This window comes from Ipomoea nil, unplaced genomic scaffold (genome assembly GCF_001879475.1).
Source record: "Ipomoea nil cultivar Tokyo-kokei standard unplaced genomic scaffold, Asagao_1.1 scaffold2921, whole genome shotgun sequence".
NCBI classification, from domain to species: Eukaryota; Viridiplantae; Streptophyta; class Magnoliopsida; order Solanales; family Convolvulaceae; genus Ipomoea; species Ipomoea nil.
In genome coordinates, this window is record NW_017619349.1 from 2,558,841 (window position 1) to 2,582,022 (window position 23,182).

Genomic DNA, 23,182 nt, shown 5'->3' on the forward strand with positions numbered 1-23,182 from the left:
TTTTTTGTTGTTCGTAAAATTATTTTTATAAATATTTTGAAGTGTCAATTTGATACATAAAATTATTTTCTATATTTAGAAAGGTTCTTTGGAATTTATAAAATTATTTTTATAAATTTTTGGAATGCTCAATTTGGTTCATAAAATTATTTCCTATATTTAGAAAGGTTTTCTAGGTTGTATAAATTTATTTTTAAAATTTTTAGAAAGAGTCAATTTGATACATAAAATTATTTTCTATATTTAGAAAAAGTTCTCTAGAGTTTATAAATTTATTTTGGAATAAGGTTCAAATTGGCCATTGAACGTAACCTGAAAATGCAATTACGCCACTGAACGAAAACAAAGTGCAATTAAACCACTGAATACTCCAAAAATGTGCAATTTCACCTGATAGCGGGTTACCCTCAATTTTAGCAGGTTATCTACTTACGTGGCAGCTGAGTTGGCATTTTTAATAAATTTTAAATCATTTTTAATAAATTTTAATAATAATTTTTTATTAAAAAAAATTTTAAAAATAAAAACGACTTTATTTTATTTTTTATTTAATTTTTTTTCAATTTTTTTATAAAATTTATTATTAAAATTAATTATTTAAAATTATTAAAAATGCCAACTCAGCTGCCACGTAAGCAGGTAACCTGCTAAAATTGATGGTAACCTGCTATCCGGTGAAATTGCATACGTTTGGAGAGTTCAGTGGTCTAATTGCACGTTTTTTGAGTGTTCAGTGACCTAATTGCACTTTTTGTTCGTTCAGTGGCCTAATTGCATTTTCAGATTACGTTTAGTGGCCAATTTGAACCTTATTCCATTTATTTTTAAAATTATTTGGAATGGTCACTTTATTACATAAACTTATTTTCTATATTTAGAAAGGTTCTTTAGAGTTTAAAAAATTATTTTTATAAATTTTTGGAAGGTCCAATTTGGTCCATAAAATTGTTTTATATATTTAGAAAGGTTCTTTGGAGTTTATAAAATTATTTTTATAAATTTTTGGAAGGGACATTTTGGTACATAAAATTATTTTCTCTATTAAGAAAGGTTCTCTAGGGTTTATAAAATAATTTTTAAAATTTTTTGGAAGGGTCAATTTGGTAAATAAAATTATTTACTATATTTAAAAAGATTTTCTAGGGTTTATAAAATTATTTTTAAAATTTGTTAGAATCGTCAATTTAGTACATAAAATTATTTTCTATATTTAGAAAGGTTCTCTAGGGTTTATAATTTTATTTTTAAAAATTTTGTGAATGGTCAATGTAGTATATAAAATTATTTTCTATATTTAGAAATGTTATTTATGCTTTATACATTTATTTTTAAAAAAATTTCTGGAAGGGTCAATTTAGTACATAAAAAATATTTTCTATATTTAGAATGGTTCTCTAGGGTTTATAAATTTATTTTTCAAAGTTTTTGGAATGGTCACTTTAGTACATAAACTTATTTGCTATATTTAGAAAGGTTCTTTGGAGTTTATAAAATTATATTTATAAAATTATATATATAATTATTTTTAGAAATTTTTGGAAGGGTCAATTTGGTACATAAAATTATTTCCTATATTTAGAAAGGTTCTCTAGGGTTTATAAAATTATTTTTAAAATTTTTTGGAAGGGTCAATTTGGTTCATAAAATTACTTACTATAATTAGAAAGGTTATCTAGGAATTATAAACTTAGTTTTTAAAATTTTTGGAAGGGTCAATTTGGTATATAAAATTATTTTTTATATTTAGAAATCTTCTATAGGGTTTATAAAATTATTTTTAAAATTTTTTGAGAGGGCTCAAATTAGTACATAAAATTATTTCCTATATTTAGAAATGTTCTATGGAGTTTATAAAATTATTTTCAAAAATATTTGGAAGGGTCAGTTTGGTACATAAAATTATTTCCGATATTTAGAAAGGTTCTATAGGGTTTATAAAATTATTTTTGAAATTTTTTGGAAAAGTCAATTTGGTACATAAAATTATTTTCTATATCTAGAAAGGTTCTTTGGAGTTTATAAAATTATTTTCATAAATATTTGGAAGGGTCAGTTTGGTACATAAAATTATTTTTATAAATTTTTGGAAGGCTCAATTTGGTACATAAATTATAAAATTTTTTGAAAGGGTCAATTTTTTGCATAAAATTATTTACTATATTTAGAAAGTTTCTCTAAGATTTATAAAATTATTTTTAAAATTTTTTGGAATGGTCAATTTAGTACATAAAATAATTTTCTAAATTTAGTAAGTTTCTTTGGAATTTATAAAAGTACTTGTTTTTTACGCGCATTGCGCGATTGGGATAATGCCCAATGCTTTTTTTTAAATAAGTACTTTAAAGTATATTAAGGCAGAATTATATTGAAATTGTTCATGCATAGATCATTGAAGGTTGAATTTATGTATTTAAATAGGTAATTCTTCTCCCAAAGGTTGAGTCCCCAACCCCAAGGCCCCCCACACTCCGACCCGACAGAGCATTGTGGGAAGTTTTAAATCACGGTGACTCAATGGTTCAGCAGACAGGGCCAAAGGTTGAGTCCCCAACCCCAAGGGCCCCCCCACACTCCGACCCGACAGAGCATTGTGGGAAGTTGTAAGTCACAGCGACTCAATGGTTCAGCAGACAGGGCCAAATGCTGATACGCACAAGGAATCTGCCCACTTTGGATATAATTCCCGCACTGCCGCTGCCGAGGTTCAAACCTTGGTCTCTTCTCCGAAATACTACCCACTAAACCATTGAGCTAAGCTCGTGCGGGTTAAATAGGTAATTCTAAGTTTACAAATGCAAGATAATATAGTCAAGATTGATTATAATTGTCAATAAAATAATTGTATAGGTATGGTAGAAACCAAATACGGGACATAAGGGAGAACAAATAAAAATTATGGCATAAAATATTAAATATATACTAATATTGTTTGAGGAGATTCCGACATTAGTATTTGTGGTTAAGTTCTATTAAGACTTTAATATTAGAATTAGACTAACAGTGAATTAACGGAAAAGTTAAATGGATAATCATATAATTAATGATAAATTAGAAAATCTTAAAAGAAAAAAATTAAAACCTGAACAATATGAACCATTCATTTGATTTAATAATTTGGCGGTCATTTTTTCTACCCAATGTTAATAATTAAATAAATTCGCTGGTCAAATCCGCTAACGCTAACCCGTTAACTGCTGATTGTCAAACAAGGACATTGCGAGGTAGTTCTCACTTCAATTTGTTGTGTGATTTGAATATCTCTTTGTCACAAAATCTCTCAAGTAATTAATATGGTTGGCTTTATTAATTATATTTTTTTAATTTTTTCATGGTATTAATAAAATACTCCCTCCGTCCCGAAATGGTTGTCTCATTTGCTTTTTGCACGCTTTTTAAGGAATTAAAGTAAATGCTATGTCATTTCCCAATTATGCCCTTCACTTTTCTTACTTTTGGAAATAAAAGCAAAAGTCATAAGGGTAAATTGGAAAAGTAGAATGATATTGATGTTCAATTTTGGAAAGATGACAACATTTTGGGACAAACTAAAAAGGAAAGTAAGACATGGAAAATGGGACGGAGGGAGTACTTGGTAAATAAATATATAGCATTATTTTGTATTATAGCTTTGATATTTAATTAGAAAAATAGTGCACAAAAAAGATAATAGATAATGTAGTGAATATAATCAATTGATGAATTTGAATGTACAAATTTTTACATTTGAGAAAAATAAAGACAATATAACTAATGAAAATATTTCTTTTAATTAATTTATTGATAATTAATAATTTTTGTTTTCACTGAATAAAGACATTGTAAGGACAATGTAGCGAATATAGTCAATTAATAAATTTGAATATAAAGAATTTTTATATTGAAGAAAAATAAAGACAATATAACTAATAAAATTATTTCTCTTATTTAATTTATTGATAATGAATAATTTTTTTTTTGAATAAAGGCATTGTGGACACATAATTATAAATTAAAGAAATGCATATGTATTATTTTTTGTTGTAACTACTAAATTATTATTTATATAATAATTTAATAAGAGTAAAATAAAGTACTAATTATGCCAACTTTGATTGGGATGAGGTTCGAACCTAAGACCTTGTTCTATTGAAATCAATGAGTAAGTTAACGGTGAACTAACGGCAATTCTTAAAATTTTAACGAAATTAGTAACGGTGTGTGGGTATTTTAGGAAATTTTAGTGTAAAATTTAAATCTGATCAATCTTTCAATCAATCTGAGCCATTCATTTGATTAAAATCTGTGACCGCCATTTTTTCTACCCATTATAGGCCTAACTCTATTGGGCTCTTATTAGTATAGTAGATAGTAGATTTTTATAAATTTTTGGAATGCTCAATTTGGTACATAAAATTATTTCCTATATTTAGAAAGGTTTTCTAGGTTTTATAAAATTGTTTTTAAAATTTTTAGGAAGAGTCAATTTGGTACATAAAATTATTTTCTATATTTAGAAAAGTTCTATAGAGTTTATAAATTTATTTTTAAAATTATTTGGAATGGTCACTTTATTACATAAACTTATTTTCTATATTTAGAAAGGTTCTTTAGAGTTTAAAAAATTATTTTTATAAATTTTTGGAAGGTTCAATTTGGTCCATAAAATTGTTCTATATATTTAGAAAGGTTCTTTTGAGTTTATAAAATTATTCTTACCCATAAGGCATGATTGACAGCTGCTGTTGCTGATATGAACTCAGCTTCAGCGGTTGATTGAGCCACAATTTCCTGCTTCTTTGAACTCCACGTAAAAATTCCAGATCCAAAGTTGAAACAGAAATCGGAAGTGTTTTTCATGTCATATATGGACCCTGCCCAATCACTATCAGAATAACCTTGCAATTCAAAATTTGGTGTCTGACAGAACTAAACACCAAAGCTTAAAGTTCCCTTCACATAACGGAGAACTCTTTTTGCAACCTTGAAATGAGACTCACTAGCACAATTCATAAATCTTGAAAGAACACTTACAACATACATGATATCCGATCTTGTTGTCGTAAGATACATCAAGCAACCAATCAAGCTTTTATACATGGACTCATTCACCTTAGCTGTTCCATCATCTCTACATAACTTCTCTTTTGGACACATAGGAGTGATCACACTCTTATAATCATCCATGTTAAATTTCTTTAGAATCTCTTTTGCATACTTCTGTTGACAAATGAAGATTTCATTTCGTCTCTGCTTGATTTCCATTACCAGAAAATATGACATTTCTCCAAGATCAGTCATCTCAAAGACTCTCATCATATCTTCTTTGAACTGTTTAATAAGCTCAATGCTGTTGCCAGTCACTAAAACATCATCAACATATAAAGAAACCACCAGAAAATGATTTCCATCGCCTTTGATATATAACGTGGACTCACTAGGACTTTTGACAAAGTCTAATTTCAACAGGTATTCATCAATTCTGCTATACCAGGCTCTTGGAGCCTGCTTCAGGCCATATAAAATTATTTTCTATATTTAGAAAGGTTCTTTGGAGTTTATAAAATTATTTTTATAAATTTTTGGAAGGGTCAATTTGGTACATAAAATTATTTACTATATTTAGAAAGGTTCTCTAGGGTTTATAAAATTATTTTTAAAAATTTTTGGAATGGTCAATTTAGTATATACACTTATTTTCTATATTTAGAAAGGTTCTTTGGAGTTTATAAAATTATTTCTATAAATTTTTGGAAGGGTCAATTTGGTACATAAAATTATTTTCTATATATAGAAAGGTTTTTTGGAGTTTATAAAATTATTTTTATAAATTTTTGGAAGGGACATTTTGGTACATAAAATTATTTTCTCTATTTAGAAAGATTTTTTAGGGTTTATAAAATTATTTTTAAAATATTTTGGAAGGGTCAATTTGGTACATAAAATTATTTACTATATTTAGAAAGGTTCTCTAGGGTTTTTAAAATTATTTCTTGAAAAGAAATTGTTGGTAGGGCCGTCTTTTAGGATAGTCGTGGCTACCAGATAGCCACGACCATCATTTTTTACCGCCGTGGCTAGCAAAAAAAATCAAAATTTTTCTATAGACAGCCATGGTTGTCCTTAAATGAGTACAGCCACCGGTGGTTGTATGAAGAATTTTAAAAAAATAAAATAATAATAATAATAAACAAAAAATAAAAAAGAGACACATGTAAGCATTATAAGGCACTAACCTACTAAACAGGTAATTTTGGACTTAATTGGACTTTTTTTTTTTTTTACAGGTTTAGGAGATTGAAATGATGCTTTTTTTTTTTTTTTTATTTTTTTTTTTATTTTTTACTTAGGGGACTCCATTGCACTATTCGCTTGACTTAGGGGGCCAATTTGACCCTTTTTCCTTCATGTAATATTACTCAATTATTAAATGGGTACATTATATATATATATATATATATATATATATATATATATATATATATATATATATATATATATATATATATATATATATATATATATATATATATATATATATGTTGGTTATTTCAGAGAAAAGACACATCTTATTAATTGATGAAATACTGCTTAAATACACAAAAGAAATTGACAAACAAAAGATAGCCACTAACCCACTAACTAGCTAACATCAAACCACTAAGACACTAACAAGTAAGTGACAATTAAACTCCTAAAGACTTGGTTATAAAAGCAAACTAAACATGGGAATAAACTGAAAAATAACTGAAGTTACTGATGCAACATTCAAACTATATATATATATATATATATATATATATATATATATATATATATATATATATATATATATATAGTACTGGAATCAGTCTTTGAAATTTATTGAATACATTATACATTTCCAAGGCAAGAACTTGCTTAAAAGTTGGAACATTGCTGTGGCATCTTGGCACAAGTCAAACCATCATTAATGCAATTTTCGTTTTTAATTAACCCCTTCTTTCCTCAAACTAAAAGACAATTGACATTATTGATGCTCTGCAACCAATTTGCAGTAAAATAGCAAAGGTTCCATTTGGTTGATCATGAGATTACAATGATTAAATAATTATTATTTTTTGGATACATTGGAGGGGGCTAGGCCCCACTAAGTTATTCTACGCGTACATGCCCCTCCTACATCGGCAAGGAGAAAGCCAGCTAAACAAACCGGAGGGTCAGCGGGTTATATGTATATAGCAATACACCCACGTATATGCATTGTTTTTATTTATTTTTAATTAACATCTTAGGTGACACCTAGGCATCATCTAGGCTTCCTGGGCGTTAGGCGCTACTCTACTGCGCCACTAGCATCCAGCGCCTACTGTTACCACGCATATATTATATATATTGAACATTCTTCCAAAAGGCTGAACCCCAACCCTAAGGGCCCTCAACACCCCAGTCCGACAGAGCATTCACCCCAGTCCGACAGAGCATTTAGGAGGATGTAAATCATGGTGACTCAACTGAACATGAACCATTCTTCCAAAAAACTGAACCCCAACCCTAAGGGCCCCCAACACCCCAGTCCGACAGAGCATTTGGGAGGATGTAAATCATGGTGACTCAACTGAACATGAATCATAGAAGCTAGACCGGTGCTCACTACGCACAAGGAGCCCCTCACTTTGAGAAGTTGCTCCCACACTACCGCTGGTGAGACTCGATCCCTGGTCATTGAACATGGATAATCTTTATGTCTCTTTCATCATGAAACATAATAATAATAATAAATGAAGTACCTTTATAAAAAAAAATAATAATAATTGAAGTACCTATGCGGTTTTCCTACAATGGGTGAGAGTGAGACCACTCATTCAATCATTTTCTCCTCTAAAGAAAAACCACTCTCAGTGTGATCATTCGCACTGTTAGTTCCCACTCTCAGTTCCACTTGAGTGAAGCCATGGCTGCTCTTTTACTCTCACCCTTTTCTCTCCTCCTTCTCGCCAGGGTTTCAGCTTCCATTGTTGCCCTTCTTGTTCTCACTTGGGCGGTTCACTTCCAGACTAGCTTCATTCCACATTCTCCTTCCCAAGATGACCTCATCTATGCTGTAATAACCCCCTCCCCCTCTCCCCATGTCTGTATATGTATATATGTGTCTAAAGATTTGATTTTTAATTTGCAGGTGCTTCACCCATTGTTAATGGTGATAGGTTTCATTCTTGTGAGTGGAGAAGGTAGAAAGCTCTACTCTTTAGTAATGTATTTTTGGGGAATTTAAAAGGGTTTTGAAAATTTTTGGTGTTGTTTGTGAGTTTCAGCAATCTTGGTGCATAGATGGTTGCCAGGGTCAAGAAATTTGAAGAAATCAGTGCATTTGGGCCTGCAAGGAGTGGCTTTGGGGTGTGGGGTGTTTGGAATCTGGACAAAGTTTCATAGCAGAGAGGGTATTGTGGCTAATTTCTACAGCTTGCATTCTTGGATGGGTTTGGTTTGTATTTCCTTGTTTGGGGCTCAGGTAAATCTTGTTCACATTTTGGACCATTTGATTTCTTCTCATTTGTTGAAGATTCACTCCTGAACTCCAATGGGAGCGGTCTATTGACCTTCTTAGTTTGGATGTTCACACCCTTGGGGTAGTGACATTATAACAACACGTTTAGTTCACGGAATAGGCTTGGAATGAAATTCCATTTGTGGAAATAGGACTATTCCGTCATCGGTAAGCCTTTTTATTCTCGAGAATAGGATTAGGTAGCTAGTGATATCCCTCTTGTTGGGCGGAGGTTCGAAGGGCCAAGTTTAAGATCCTACAATAAAGTTGAGTTTTCGCTACTAGCTATAACTTTTGGCATAGGAGTGGAGAACTTATTAAATGTGATCTAATGTCTTTCGAGAATCCTATGTTTAAACTTCAAAGACCAACAAGTTCTGTTTCTAGATGGAACTTTATTGGCCTTTCAATCTGTTATATGAACATGACTGGATTTATTTTGTTCAGCTTTAATAAAAAAGTCTCTTCGGTTAAGGAGGAGACTGATATAGCTAAAGTTTACAATTCTCACATTATAGAGCTGAACTTATTAAATGCGATCTAATGTCCTTTAGGAATCCTAACTTTAAAGACCAACAAGTTCTTCTATCTATAGACTATAGTACAATGACATGACTTCCTCTTATTTATTATTCATTTATTTTATTTTATTAGGACTAGTATTAACCCCCATACATAGTAAATGTTTGAGTATAAGGGTTTTAGAAGGCATTTATGTCTACCAGCAAACCAGATGTTAGGCGGAGGCCGGTGAAGGGCCAAGTCCAGCACCAGGTAGTTAAGGGATTCTTGGGCGGAGGCTTAAAGGGCCAAGTCTAGCACTCTTCCGCTTGAAAATGTGAAAGTATAAGGAATTAAAGAAAATAAAGTTGTATTTTCGCTACTAGCTATAGTTTTTTATTTAGTAGTAAGCGCTTGATCCTAGTTTAGACTAGCAGGTGCTGGGGGAATTGTTGGGCGAAAGCCGGTAAAGGGCCATATCCAGCACTCTCCTTTCAGAAATGTGGCGATATGAGGAAATAAAGTTATGGCCTTTAGCTATAACTTTTGACATAGTGATAAGCGTTTGATCCTAACACCAGATTTTACTTTTTGGAGCACACGGTTTCAAGAATGGAACCTTCCTTACCTCCTACCTTGGGTAGGCAAAATTTGGTCTTTACAAGTAGTCTTGGCTAAGGATGATTTTGTTTAAAAGAAACATTTTGTGCCAAATGACAAATTTTACTAATGCTAGTTCCACCTCTTCTGTGCAGTGGATGGTTGGTTTCCTAAGCTTTTGGCACCGAGGAGAGTTGCGAACGACGAGGATACAAGTCCTCCCATGGCATGTATTTCTCGGCCTCTACACATACGGGTTGGCAGTGGTGACAGCCGAGACTGGCCTTCTCGAGAAGTTGACCTTCCTGCAGACGAACGGGGCGTTACTGAAGCGTTGTACAGAATCCATGGTTGTAAACGGTTTAGGACTCGGATTGGCTCTGCTTGGTGGCATTGTAATATTTGCTGCAATATCACCAAAACATCAGATTTCACATTCAAAGATTGTATATTCAAATAAGAAGTGGTCATCATCTTAGTTGAAGCTAGACAGATGCCTTTGTTAACCCTTTCTTTGTACAGGTTCCTTCTTGCTAGTGCAGTCATAAGAGAAAATGGTCAAATAGGCTCTTGAACTTTTGGTGAAAAAGTAATTAGATCCTAAACTTTAAAAGTTACATGAACTAGTTATTTTAGTATATCCAGTAAGATAGTATATAACAGCCATCTGCACAAGAACTAATTGAATATGAGCCTATTCTATATAATAGAACAACTATTATCGTTTTTAGGGTGCATCTTATATATTTTTCTTGGTATATATGTATATAACAGCACATCTGCACAAGAACTAGGGGTTGAGAAGGGTGTATAATCGAGTTACCCTATCCCGACGCTGAATGGCCTGGGGTGAAGGACTGAAGGCTGAAGGGCGATTGAGAGAAGGCTATCAAGTGTTGAGCAAAACTGATGAGTGGCGGATGACATCTCCGGGACAACAAAAGTTCATTTGCTCTAGTGTCAAATGTCGCCCCTTAATTGGGCTGGCTCGGTGCGAATGGGGATTAGTCTGAGTATTCTACGGGCTTCAAGTTGCCTCCTACAGTTAGGGCCTGCTCAGAACACCTCATGACCTGACCAAAAAAAAAAACCATTCCATAAGATCCAATTTAAGGTCTAAGTTAGACAAGGTACATAATGCACAAATGATACTCCATATTAAAGAATAGATAAGTTAGTGATTCACATACCTGATATTTGTCTCAATCCAGTAAGATTTTACTGCCTTTTGCTTTTAACTTCCTCTCCAGACCAAAAAACTTCAAACCGCATAACACCAAATCTGCTGTTTTCTTTTTCATTTGCTCGATAAGTAGCTCATCGTAAACAACTACCTCAGCTTCAGTGAGAAGTTTGCGGACCCTCATAGCCGTAAAGACTTTCCTCGCCTCTTCAATTGTTCCATGCGTACACATGCCACAAATAATAGCGCAATATATGATGTTATTAGGAGGATAACCCTGTTCAATCATTTCACTTAGAACTTCAACAACCTTTTCAGCATCATTAGTTTTGCTGGCATGGATAATTGTTAGTGTATATTTGAATTCCATGGGCCCATTTGTAACATTCGCTAAACAATCGCGTATTAGCATCATAGCAGCATCAATCTCTCCTATCTTGCAAAGTTTCTTAACGAGTGAATAATATGCCAAAGTAGAAGGAACCAAGGACATCTCTCTTAACCGGTTATAGCAGGTACATGCCTCGTGAATATCATTGATTTCAATGAAGCACTGAATTGCAATGCTATAGGTCAATGAATCACAGTGAAACTTTTTATCGTTTAATTCTTGGAAAAGTTTTAGAGCCTCATCCACCTTCCCAATACTGTGTAGTGCCTCCATGAGAACATTATAAGTTTGAACACTGCAATCATATTTGAGTTTCAACTCTTCAAAAAGTTCCCAAGCAAGCATTATGCCATTGTCCTTTTTCACCATAATGGAAAAGAATTCGGATAGATTGTCCCTAATACGAAAACCCAATTTCTGCATTTGCTCGAGCAAACTGATGAAGTCATCCATTCTTTTTGACTCGGCATAAGATAGCAGGATGGGGCCCACAGTGAAAAAGTCGGGTTGGAGATCCTCTTCAACTGTGACTCTGAGAAGTTTATAAGCCCTATCAACCAGCCGATGGTTGCACAGACCTTCTATGAGACAGTTATATATTGCTAAATCGGCCCTGTAACCAGAATTCATCATATCCTTAAGTAAATCACAAGCAGAACCAACCTTCCCGCTTGTAACAAATGCTTCTATCAAAGATCCATATATAGCCCTATCAATCAAATACTTCTTCTCTTTCATCTCCTCAAACAACTCGTACCCTTTCTCTAACTGATTTCCTTTGCACAACCCGGTGATGAAAGTGCCATAAGCCATAACATCTGGTTCAATCCCATCCCTCTTCATTTCTTCCCAAAATCTTGAACACCCATCCAGATTTCCCTCTGAAACAAGCACCTTCACCATTGCTGTGTAAGCAAAAACGTCTGGTTTGCATAGATTCTTCCTCATTCGGTCCAAAAGCTCAATCGCTTCATTCACTTGCCCTGACTTGCATAAACCCTTTATCAGTACCATAAAGGTAACAGTCTCCTCCACTAATCCATCCCTTCTGAAATCATCATAAACCGACAATGCCAAATCTAAATGGTTTGTTTTAACCAAGGCATCCATTATCCTATTATAGAGGAATACTCTTGGTTTGATGTCAAATTTCTTCATTTTCTCATACACATAGTACACTCGAAGACCCCTATTTGCATCAGAGTGCATTCTAATTAAAATTTCAAACTGTTTCTCGGTAGGTGGTTGCCCCTGCATATGCATTAGCTCAGGTATCTGGTCTGCAGCCCGAAATTGATTTGTCCGATTCAAGCTATAAGCAAAGGCATTATAGCAAGCAAACTCATGCCTATAACCCTTTTGCTTTCCTGCCGAACAACATTAGAAGAATAAGTCCATTTATGGACACAAGAAAAACAAAGTCAATAAAGATCTCTAGCCAAGAGGTCTGCTAATCAGTATTAATGTCTTCAATCAACAAGTAACCCAACTCTTAATTTGGAAAAAAAAAAAAAAAAATTGTCCAAGAATCCAACAAACTGTGCACTCTAGAGATGTACAACAAAGTTAAAGAATAGTGATTTCGTTGTTTTTGTCACATAAGAATAAGATTTATTTCACCAAAAATAGCTCAAAAGAAAAATAGATAAAGAAAGAATTTTTACACACCAGCCCAATAGAAGAACTTGGAGGAGAGCCTTGGGTCAATATTTGGGATCTTGAGAATCTCAGTCACAAGTTTGGGAGTAACCCGGCGAAGGCGATTCAGGTCTTCGACCACCAGTGGGCCCCAGCGGCCATGCTTTCTGAAGGAGTCAACAATATACCTAGCAATGGGGGAGAGAGTCTTTGCCACAGAGAAGAACTCTTGAGATGGGTCTCTGGCGGGTCGAGAATGTGCATCCGGGTCCCATTTCCGGAGGTCGAAGTCGAGTGGATCATATGGAGTAGGCTGGGCGTTGGTGGCGGGGTTAATGGTCTGGCGGTTGGAGAAGAGGCCGCCACGGACGGTGGGGCGGTTCTGGGTGGGTTTCCGGTGACCGTAGAAGAAGTAAGGTCTGTGGGGTTTCACAGTTGCAACTGCTGAGGGCTGCGGCGGCATTTTTGTGTTTTTTTGTCTAGAAACAAAATTTTATGAATGCAAAATCTTTAGAAATGTTGGCTAGAAGCCCAGAATAAAACACATTAATATGCCTAATTTTTTCAATTCCAGCAATCCAATCCAACTATGTATAAAGGTAAATGTTTGTTGGTAAATAGCTACTATCTTATTGGATTATCTGATTGGATTAGTGAATTTAACAAGTTAAGATGTTTGGTAAATTCCCGTAATATATGTTTTTTTTCGAAAAAAAAAAAAAAAAAGCACCTGTTTTGGCCGATTTATAGTCGTCATTGACTACCTTCGATCTGCGTCCGGTGGTAGGCGGCGGCAACAGCTGTTGACGCCGCTCGATTCATCGGATCCGGACGACTGCGTTTTTTTCCGGCGGCGTTTCTTTGGTGCAGCAGTCGCTGCTTCGCTTAAAGAACATACAATTTTTTTCTCTGTTTGACCGCGCTGGGCTATTGGAGGCTGCTACGGCAGTAGAGGGGCAGCGGCGTTGTTGGCTTTCCTATGGCCGCCGGCGTTGCTGTGTCCCGGTGGGTGCCCGACGATCTGACGGAGGGCGACGGCGGCAGCACTGGTCGTTGATCGCTGTTGATTCGCGATTCGTTTTGGAGATGAGACTGGGCTTCGCTTTTGGCGATGATTCGCGACTCGCTGGGCTGTTGATGGATTATTTTGGTTGGGCTGGGTCTGGCCCAATTCTGCCAGACCTGGTTTTTTTTTTAAATAATAATAATTGGGCTCATTTTGGTTCTTGGACTTTTATATGCATTCTTTTAGGCCTATGATGATTTAATCCTTTATGATATACATGTTTTATTTGTGCCTAATTTATTTTGATTTATATGCATAAATTGATTGATTTGGGCCAGCAATTTTTTCTTTTTAAAGTATTAAGAACTATATTGCTTTCAAGGGCAAATTATCTATGAAAACGTGCCCACCTTGTAAGGTGTGCACAGTTGTAGATTTATAATTTTTATACATTAGATTCATAATTTTTAAACAGTATAAATTATGAATCTACAATATTAGGTTTGTAAACATGTGATAGAGCTATATGTTCATAATTTTATAAATATATGTTCATAATTATAGAGTTATATTCAATTGTATTGTATATATATTCAGGCTATGAGTTTACAAATATCATGGACTCTTTTCTTCAACTAGGGTTTTCTCATGTATTTTCCTAATAAAGTTTTTAACGAGGCATGAATGTATTCACATATACTATCCATATACCTTGTACTCTCATATTATATATATTCAGGCTATGAGTTTACAAATTTACAAAGAGTTAATTCCAGCAATGGTCCTCCGACTATTGTGATTTTCCAAAATTGGTCCTTGTCTTTTAATTTGGACAAAATAGACCCTTGACTATCAGAATTGTTTCACCATTGATCATTTCATTAACATGGTGTTAAATAGACGTTAAGTGAAGGGGTAAAATGGTCCTTTCCATAGTTAGGTTTCTTATCTCCTTCATTCCCTTGTTGAAGCTCAAAAATCTCCTAGGATGAAATCTCAAATCAGAAATTCCCTTGCCGATATGATTCTACGCCCAGACAACGCTGCTGCTATTCCCATGTCTTTTTCCTCTACTGTTTCTTTTTGTCTTTCGCCGAACCAAAGAAAACAAAAAGAACGAAAGTGGATTTTTTTTTTCTTTCCCCTACTGCGCAAAATCCAAATTAATTCCCTTTTTCTTTTTTCCCTTCAGCTGTTTTCCAGTGAACCAAAAACAACAAACATTTCACTATGACTATGACGCCCAGCCTACAGTCTGCTACAGGGACGATAACCGATACTAGGGCACGAGAGAGATCTAGAATTGGAATATGGAGGTAACCAGGAAGGGTTGCTAGATAAAATCCGGCCATCGAGGCTAGAAGATGCCGGCCTAGAAGATTATGCGCTGCCGTCGGAGTCCATCAAAGAGGCATTCCTCAAGGTTGCGAGCGTCGTGCGGTCGATCATTTCCACATCGGACAATGAAGCCGAAGACAGTGGTGTGGGCGATCCGTGGTTGAGCACTGGAGATTCACCCGATTCGCTCGTCGGAATCACGGAAGTAGTCGACATCGACCTAGGTAGCTGTGTCACCGAGAAGCCAGCGGTGGAGTTCCTGAAGTGGCCAGCGACGAGGTGGTTGTAGCCGGTGCAGGCGGAGATGAGGATAAAACGGATGCGCTGGTAGCACTTGAAAAGCTATGCAGAAACAAATACAATGGTGCACAGAAAAGCCATTGAGGCAGTACCAATGAAGCTAAACTTGAAGGTTATGAACTTTTGTAGTGTTGGTATGCAAAATTGCAGAATGGCGATGGACAGAGGAAATGACCCTTTTATCCCTTTACTTAACACTAATATAACTGATGGTTAACGGAAGGACCAATGTTGGAACAAATCTGATAGTCAAGGGTCTATTTCGTCCAAATTAAAAGACGAGGACCAATTTTGGAAAATCACAATAGTCGGAGGACCATTGCTGGAATTAACTCAATTTACAAATCTCATGGACTCTTTTCTTCAACTAGGATTTTCCCATGTAATTTTTCTAGTAAAGTTTTTAACGAGGCATGAATGCATTCACATATACTATCCATATACATATTCGCATGTACAATGTACTGAGGTGTTAGAGCTAATGGTTATATATATTCAATTGTATTATATATATTCACATGTACAATGTACTGAGGTGTTAGAAATCTATAACCATAGACTTTTTAATATCAATCAATCAATCAATATCAAATCAAATTTAAATCTCAACCAACTAAGCTACTTAAATTATTAGCACTTTAAACATAAATATACATTTATATAACATTTAATGTTATATATATATATATATATATATATATATATATATATATATATATATATATATATATATATATATATATATATATATAAAGGGCTGGGCTGGGGGTAGTGGGGGCAGCTGCCCCCATACTAGTTTCGTCCTTGTACGTATCCATGTTGATGTTGCAGTGAATCATGGTGAGGATGAAGGCTACGTTGCTGCGGTAGTCCATAATGAGAATGATACTTTTTTGGTTGCTCGAAGCTCGTCGATTCGTTGTTTATGTGACCCTCATCTAGCGGAAGCTATGGCAGTAAATGAAGCTTTATCTTGGGCTATGGACTGTGATTGGTGTAAAGTGGTGGTTTTTTCTTATTGTCAAATGGTTTGTTCGTTGCTAAAGTCGGCCTCTCCAAATCTATCTTATGCTGGTTGTGTTCTCGTAGAATGTCTTAACCTCAAACGACATTTTGAGTCTGTGTCATTTAGCTTTGTTCATAGATCAACGAATAAACCTACTCATGCCTTATCAAGAGCTGCTTCTTCATAGTCTGGTCCCTGTTGTTAGTTTACAACTTATCCTACTTGTATTCAACATTTGATTATTAATAATTAAGTCTCTCATTTTTTGAAAAAAAAAAGGAGCAAATATAGGGTAAATGAAGAATCTCGTGACTTAATGGTCAACAATAAAATATTTATAACACATGAAACATTATTTTAAGTGTTTGTCTTAATAAACATGTTGATTAATGTTATAATGAAATTTATAATTAGCCCGCATGAACAACTCAGTTGGAGTGAAGTTTAAAAAAAATGACCAAAAATTAAATCTCATCAACAGATGACTCTTTGTATGCAATAAGTAAATGTCTAGCGTTTATTGAGTTTTTCATTATTTGAAATCCAAAAGGAAATTGGGGCAAAATATTTCCCCAAACATAAATATACATTTTATATAACATTTAATGCTATATATATATATATATATATATATATATATATATATATATATATATATATAAAGCGCTGGGTTGGGGGTAGTGGGGGCAGCTGCCCCCATACTAGTTTCGTCCTTGTACGTATCCATGTTGATGTTGCAGTGAATCATGGTGAGGATGAAGGCTACGTTGCTGCGGTAGTCCATAATGGGAATGATACTTTTTTGGTTGCTCGAAGCTTGTCGATTCGTTGTTTATGTGACCCTCATCTAGCGGAAGCTATGGCAGTAAATGAAGCTTTATCTTGGGCTATGGACTGTGATTGGTGTAAAGTGGTAGTTTTTTCTGATTGTCAAATGGTTTGTTCGTTGCTAAAGTCAGCCTCTCCAAATCTATCTTATGCTGGTTGTGTTCTCGTAGAATGTCTTAACCTCAAACGACATTTTGAGTCTGTGTCATTTAGCTTTGTTCATAGATCAACGAATAAACTTACTCATGCCTTATCAAGAGCTGCTTCTTCATAGTCTGGTCCCTGTTGTTAGTTTACAACTTATCCTACTTGTATTCAACATTTGATTATTAATAATTAAGTCTCTCATTTTTTGTAAAAAAAAAAAAAGAGCAAATATAGGGTAAATGAAGAATCTCGTGACTTAATGGTCATCAGTAAAATATTTATAACACATGAAACATTATTTTAAGTGTTTGTCTTAATAAACATGTTGATTAATGTTATAATGAAATTTATAATTAGCTCGCATGAACAACTCAGTTGGAGTGAAGTTTAAAAAAAATGACCAAAAGTTAAATTTCGTCAACAATGACTCTTTGTATGCAGTAAGTAAATGTCTAGTGTCTATTTGTTTTTCATTATTTGAAATCCAAAAGGAAATTGGGGCAAAATATTTCCAAAAATAGATAGGAATCTATCAAGGGAAGAAGAAAAGGTGAAAATTAGAAGAAGCCATAAACAAGAAAATGGCTGTAGTGTTCAGTAGCCTGATGCTTACTCAGCCAACACAAATGGAATCAAATTAGTAAACACTAAACAGCTTGAGTGAATCGTCATTCGTCTACCCAAATCTCCCCCTGCAATTGCACATTTGCACTCCATGAACCCAAGGATCCGAACATAAACCCAACCCTAGCCCTAGCCCTAGCCCTATTTCTTTCTGTACAAAAGAAAATTTCTTCAAATGTGTTCGTCTATGACTATGCCACCTTGTTTTTTGTATCCTCCCTCGACCAGTCGATTTCTATATCCCCCAAACTTGAAAATTTCTTCAATCCCATTTCTGATCAGGACTAGAAGCACTAGGTTTTCCATTTCTGCTTCAACTGTGGAGAAGAATGTTCGGCTTTCTTGGGGGGAGTCTTCAGAATTAAACGCTTCAGATGCTTACAATGGCTGGGCAGTTATTGAGAAACCAGAGTTCAAAGAGAAGGAAAAAGGTTGCATTTTTTTGATGGTTATGTGAGTTTTTGCTGTTAATTTTACTTGAGAAATGAGGGTAACCGAGAATTGGGTTTGTGCAGGTTTGCCTACATTTGTGAAAATCGGCATAGGGGCTTCTGTTGCTGCTTTGCTCGGTGCTGTTGCTGCATATTTTTCAGTATCTGCTAAAGGTGAATTGTTGGGAATAATGTGTATTTCTTTTGCTATTGGTTGATAGAATGTTTGCTCAAGTGTTGCTTAAGTTTTTTTTTTTTTTTTTTTATATTTTTATTTGCTTATTTCTAGGTTTGAAATTTCAATTTTCAAGACCATTCAATAGTTCACAAGGCATTTTAGCCCCACATATAAGGGAGGAAGAAGCTATTGAACAAGAAGCTGTTAGTTCTGATGATTTATTGGAGGACGGTGAGGCTTCTGAGGTTAGCCCGGAGAGTGTTCCCGACACTTTTGATAAAAATGTGGTTGCAGGTAAGAATTTATACTTTAATTATTAGAAGTGATGCATTCCTTTTTGTTTGGTTATAAGATTTGATATTGCAGAGTGTCTAAAGGTTGCGTTTTCTTTATTTAGTACAAACATCCTTCTTAACAGAGCATGTTTTTTGTCTCGTCTTGAAGCTTTTGCATGTGCGTTTGTACTTAATTTTTACTTCAATAGTTCGTATCAACTGGGCCCTTTTTCCTTTACTTTTGCTGAATTTATCATTTAAAGGGGGTCATAAGTTGTTCGCTAACATTGTGATTCAACTAATTCAGTAGTTTTTTGCAAATCTAGTAAATTCTAAAATGATGAAATAAGCAAAATAATAAAGTATCATATATGTGCATATACAGTTTTAACTTTTATGTTGCATTTCTGAGCTTTGTAAGTGCTCTTAGTGGGGTAATTTCTTTATTGTTGGTGTATCTTTTCCTAGTTTCTTTGATGTATTAATCATAATATAATAGTGACTCAACCCATCCAAAAAAAAACCCCTAAGCTGTTGTCTTTTTCTATTCTAAAGATCAAAACAATATTACAACCCAAGGTGAGCTACACCGCATCATAATTCCATTTGCTGTGGATTCTACTCAACAGGATGCTCTTCTTGTGTTAAAAAAACTAAAGGTACGTTTCAGCATTATATTCCATTTGGAGAAGCAGAATTTTACAAAGATGTTTTTGCTTATTTTCTTTTTACAAACTTACCAGTGTTGTAGTTTATCTATATTACTCCGTATTTGTTTCTGGTTGCACTTTCTTTCTAAAAAAAAGGTTCCTACATGCTGTTCAAGTATGGAAGGAAGCAGTAGTTGCCCCCTTTTTAATTTTTGTTTTTATAAGAGCCTCGTCAGATCCAATAATTTTTCATGTTTTTTTTTTCATTGTTCATTCCTAAATTTGATTGTTTCAATTGAAGTAACAGGATAGCATTAGATTTTGACCATGATCTTTTCAATTCTAATGTAAGATTACAGATTATTGAAGACGAGGTCAAAGCAGAAGAATTATGTACAAGGAGAGAGTATGCAAGATGGTTAGTTCAAGCAAGTGCGCTACTGGAAAGGTAGACTCAGGTGCACACATCGGTTTAGCAAGTTCAGTTTGTGAGGACAGGATGAGAGTCTTATTTGATAAATTCTCAGAATTATATTTTATTTTTTGTTTTACTATGGGATCAGGAACCGGAAGCATAGGATAGCTTCATCTCTTGCACTTGCAGGCTCTACTTCAGCAGCCTTCGATGATGTGTGCATTGAAGACCCTGATTTTATGCCCATTCAATGTAAGGTTTCGTCATGGTTTCTCCTAATGTTTTGGTCAGACCACGAGGTGTCCTGAGCAGGCCCTAACTGTTGGAGGCACCTTTAAGCCTGTACCATACTCAGACTAATCCCCCTTCGCACTGGGCCGGCCCAATTAAGGGGCAAAGTGCTGGCCAGATTGGTTTTTCCATACGAGAGGGGGTTCGAATTCACGACCTCTCTTAAGGGACAAGAGTGCACAGCCACTGACGTCAACCAAGCTGGTTATGGTTTCTCCTAATGTTCAATTAGTGGTATAGACAAGTATTTTGAGTTTTTGTTTAACGTTTTGTTTAGCTCTTGCCGAAGCTGGGATAACTCCTAGCAAGCTGTCACTGGAGAAACCTCCCTCTAATCCATATGATTCAGGAGACCATAAAGGAGTCAAATTCTTTCCTGATAGGTACTTGTGTTTCATTTTTTGGTTAATTTAAATACCTTAACTTTCTTGCTTTGCTCTAATTATTAGTTTTTGTTTCTCGAAATAAATTTCATGCCACAGATCTATATCTCGCCAAGATCTTATCAGTTGGAAAGCCAAATTAGAATATGATATTATACCGGAAATTAATGAAGAGGTAGGGGAAGAGAAGGAAAAAAACTTCTGTTGTTTTCCTATTTTCATGAACTGAATTTAGTGCCAACAAAAAGAACTCTATAAGTGTCGTTTTGGTAATCTTTCTCTTAAATCTGACCCTGCTTACAGTTCAGATATCAAGGAGGAAAATTGGTTTTCTGGACGTAAGAGACATAACATCAGAAGTGTTAGTCGACCTTTTTGTGGATATTCTGGCTAACGAAAGGAGCATTGTTTGGAAAGTTTTCGGTATGGCTCTATATCTCTGTATAACATCAGAAGTGTTAGTTGACCTTTTTGTAATATTGTAATAAGTTGTCATCCCTCGCTCTCATCGATTTTCATTGCACGATATATTTGACTACTTTTTTGATTAATAGGACAGAGCAAGAGGTTCCAGCCGAATAAACCGTGCACGAAGGGTCAAGTAGCAGTAGCGTTGACCAGTGGAAAAATGGCAGAATATACTCAATCCGAATTAGCAAAGTTGGAAACTGAAAATTCTTCGAGACTAGCAACAATGGAAGAAATTAAATCCGATCTTTTAGAGAGAGGTGATGTGCAGCGTTTTTGGCAACGTAAGATAGATGAAGAAAAAAACCGTGGTCTACAGGTGAATAAGGCTTACCTTGATGCAATTAAGGATTTGGATGAGGAAAAGGTTGTTCTGGAGAATGCTCAAGCTGAACTGCTAAAACAGAAGGCGGCTCTAGACTGTCAGAAGCAGCTGCTTTCTAGCCTTAAAGAAGAAGTCGATGAGATGTCGGATACTCTTGCATCTGAGCAGGCGATATATATGGAAGAGCAGAGTGAATTGCAGGGCGTGCTTTCTGATTTGCAAGTAAAGTATGAAGGCCTACTCGATACAAAATCTGTATTGGAAGCTGAGATAGAAGCTTTACGAATCCTAAGGTATGCCTCCGTGCTATGAATTTCTTTCGCTTTAATATTCTTGTTAGGATTGAGCGCTTCCCAGCACCTTCCACGGGGGACTCAAACCCGTGACCTGGCTCTGATACCACTTGTTAGGATTAAGCGCTTACCACTATGCCAAAAGCTATAGCTCCACAGCGAATGCACAATTTTATTTCTTTATATATCACCACATTTTCGAGATGCAGGATGCTGGACTCGGCCCTTCATCGGCCTTTGCCCAACAATCCTCATAGCCACCAATTGTTAGACTCAAACCTGTGACCAGGGGGGACTCAAAACTTGTGACTAGGCTCTGATACCACTTGTTAGGATTAAGCGCTTACCAAATTATGCCAAAAGCTATAGCTCAGCGAAGACGCGATTTTATTTTCTCTTATATCACCACATTTTCGAGAGGCAGGATGCTGGACTCGGCCCTTCATCGGCCTTTGCCCAACAATCCCAATAGCCACCAATTGTTGGACTTGGCCCTTTACCGGCCTCTGCCCAACATATTCAAAGAAAAATAATTTGCTCACACATTGGTTGTGTTACAAATAACGGTATCACGAATGACTTGATGAAGACATGAAGTAGATACATAATGGATCTAGACCCAATGTTCTTATGTAAGATGATGAATGTGCAGATCTTGGGTTGAGGATGAAGGAAAAAAGAGTCAAGCGCGTGCCAAAGTTCTCGAGGAGGCTGGACGAAGGTGGAAATGGGAGAAGGAATGAAGGTCTAATTAGTGAAAATAAAATTCCATTTACCCGCGCAATGGACCTATGAAGAAAGACTTGGTTGAGGACTTGATACCAGCTACATCAGACCCCTTGCTCTATACTATTTCTTTTTTTGGTTTGTTCTTGAAATCGATTTGTTCAAGTTTACTGGAAATGTAAGTCCATTAGTGGAATGAAGTTTTCTGGGGATCAATGAAATTTTAACATTCTTAGCTCCCCTGGGGAAATGTAAGTCCATTGATATGATTTTGTTATGTAATAATTTATGAATGTTGAATGTTGAACATAAAAACATGTCAGCATTTTATTACTAAGAGGAGTAAGAGGGATGGCTGATGTGATATTGTTTTTCCTTGGAGGATATTCTCCTGTCTGCACAATCCATGAAAATGCATGAATTCTGGCTTTGTTTCAAAGTTGTAACTTTTAACAGGCAAAATCATCTTATAGGGGTGGGTTTCAAAATCCGAAAAATAATTTCTGAATATCATTTTTTGAATTTTTAGTGTTTGGCAAATGGAAGAAAATTAAGGTCAGTGAAAAATGACTCTGGTCAAAGAAAAATTTACTATGTTTTTTTTTTTTTTTTGGAAAAATAACTTTCTCTTTTTTTTCGGGGAGGTCATTTTCCAGCTTGACTTCTTCATCTTCTTGCTCCC

The 23,182-nt window shown here is 35.0% G+C and overlaps 4 protein-coding genes across 7 annotated transcripts; 2 read left to right on the top strand and 2 right to left on the bottom strand.

The window, feature by feature from the left end:
- Window positions 1–4,905: 4,905 nt before the first annotated feature.
- LOC109160814 (uncharacterized mitochondrial protein AtMg00810-like) lies at window positions 4,906–6,091 on the bottom strand. The gene is made up of 2 exons (XM_019309060.1): window positions 6,086–6,091; window positions 4,906–5,481 (listed from the first exon to the last, which is right to left on the bottom strand). The coding sequence occupies exons 1-2, from the start codon at window positions 6,089–6,091 to the stop codon at window positions 4,906–4,908; spliced, it is 582 nt and encodes a 193-aa protein (XP_019164605.1).
- A 1,735-nt stretch (window positions 6,092–7,826) lies between these two features.
- Window positions 7,827–10,221, top strand: LOC109161171 (probable transmembrane ascorbate ferrireductase 4). The gene is made up of 4 exons (XM_019309527.1): window positions 7,827–8,059; window positions 8,135–8,186; window positions 8,271–8,467; window positions 9,760–10,221. Exons 1-4 carry the CDS (start codon window positions 7,910–7,912, stop codon window positions 10,081–10,083), a joined length of 723 nt encoding a protein of 240 aa, XP_019165072.1. The 5' UTR covers window positions 7,827–7,909; the 3' UTR covers window positions 10,084–10,221.
- On the bottom strand, window positions 9,609–13,356 carry LOC109161170 (pentatricopeptide repeat-containing protein At4g20740). Of its 4 annotated transcripts, none has more exons than XR_002050891.1 (4): window positions 12,847–13,356; window positions 10,795–12,545; window positions 10,428–10,558; window positions 9,609–10,009 (listed from the first exon to the last, which is right to left on the bottom strand). XR_002050891.1 is itself a non-coding variant. In XM_019309526.1 (3 exons), exons 1-2 carry the CDS (start codon window positions 13,277–13,279, stop codon window positions 10,807–10,809), a joined length of 2,172 nt encoding a protein of 723 aa, XP_019165071.1. In that variant the 5' UTR covers window positions 13,280–13,356; the 3' UTR covers window positions 9,923–10,009; window positions 10,795–10,806. The 4 variants fall into 4 exon arrangements, 2 of the variants coding, with proteins under 2 accessions (XP_019165071.1, XP_019165070.1); XR_002050892.1 differs by having other exon boundaries at window positions 10,428–10,561; window positions 10,791–12,545; XM_019309526.1 differs by lacking the exon at window positions 10,428–10,558 and having other exon boundaries at window positions 9,923–10,009.
- Window positions 13,357–17,962: 4,606 nt separating this feature from the next.
- On the top strand, window positions 17,963–22,875 carry LOC109161178. The gene is made up of 11 exons (XM_019309538.1): window positions 17,963–18,496; window positions 18,581–18,670; window positions 18,786–18,968; window positions 19,505–19,608; window positions 19,959–20,047; window positions 20,163–20,266; window positions 20,583–20,688; window positions 20,788–20,863; window positions 20,997–21,111; window positions 21,243–21,774; window positions 22,427–22,875. The coding sequence occupies exons 1-11, from the start codon at window positions 18,241–18,243 to the stop codon at window positions 22,515–22,517; spliced, it is 1,746 nt and encodes a 581-aa protein (XP_019165083.1). The 5' UTR covers window positions 17,963–18,240; the 3' UTR covers window positions 22,518–22,875.
- Window positions 22,876–23,182: the final 307 nt, after the last annotated feature.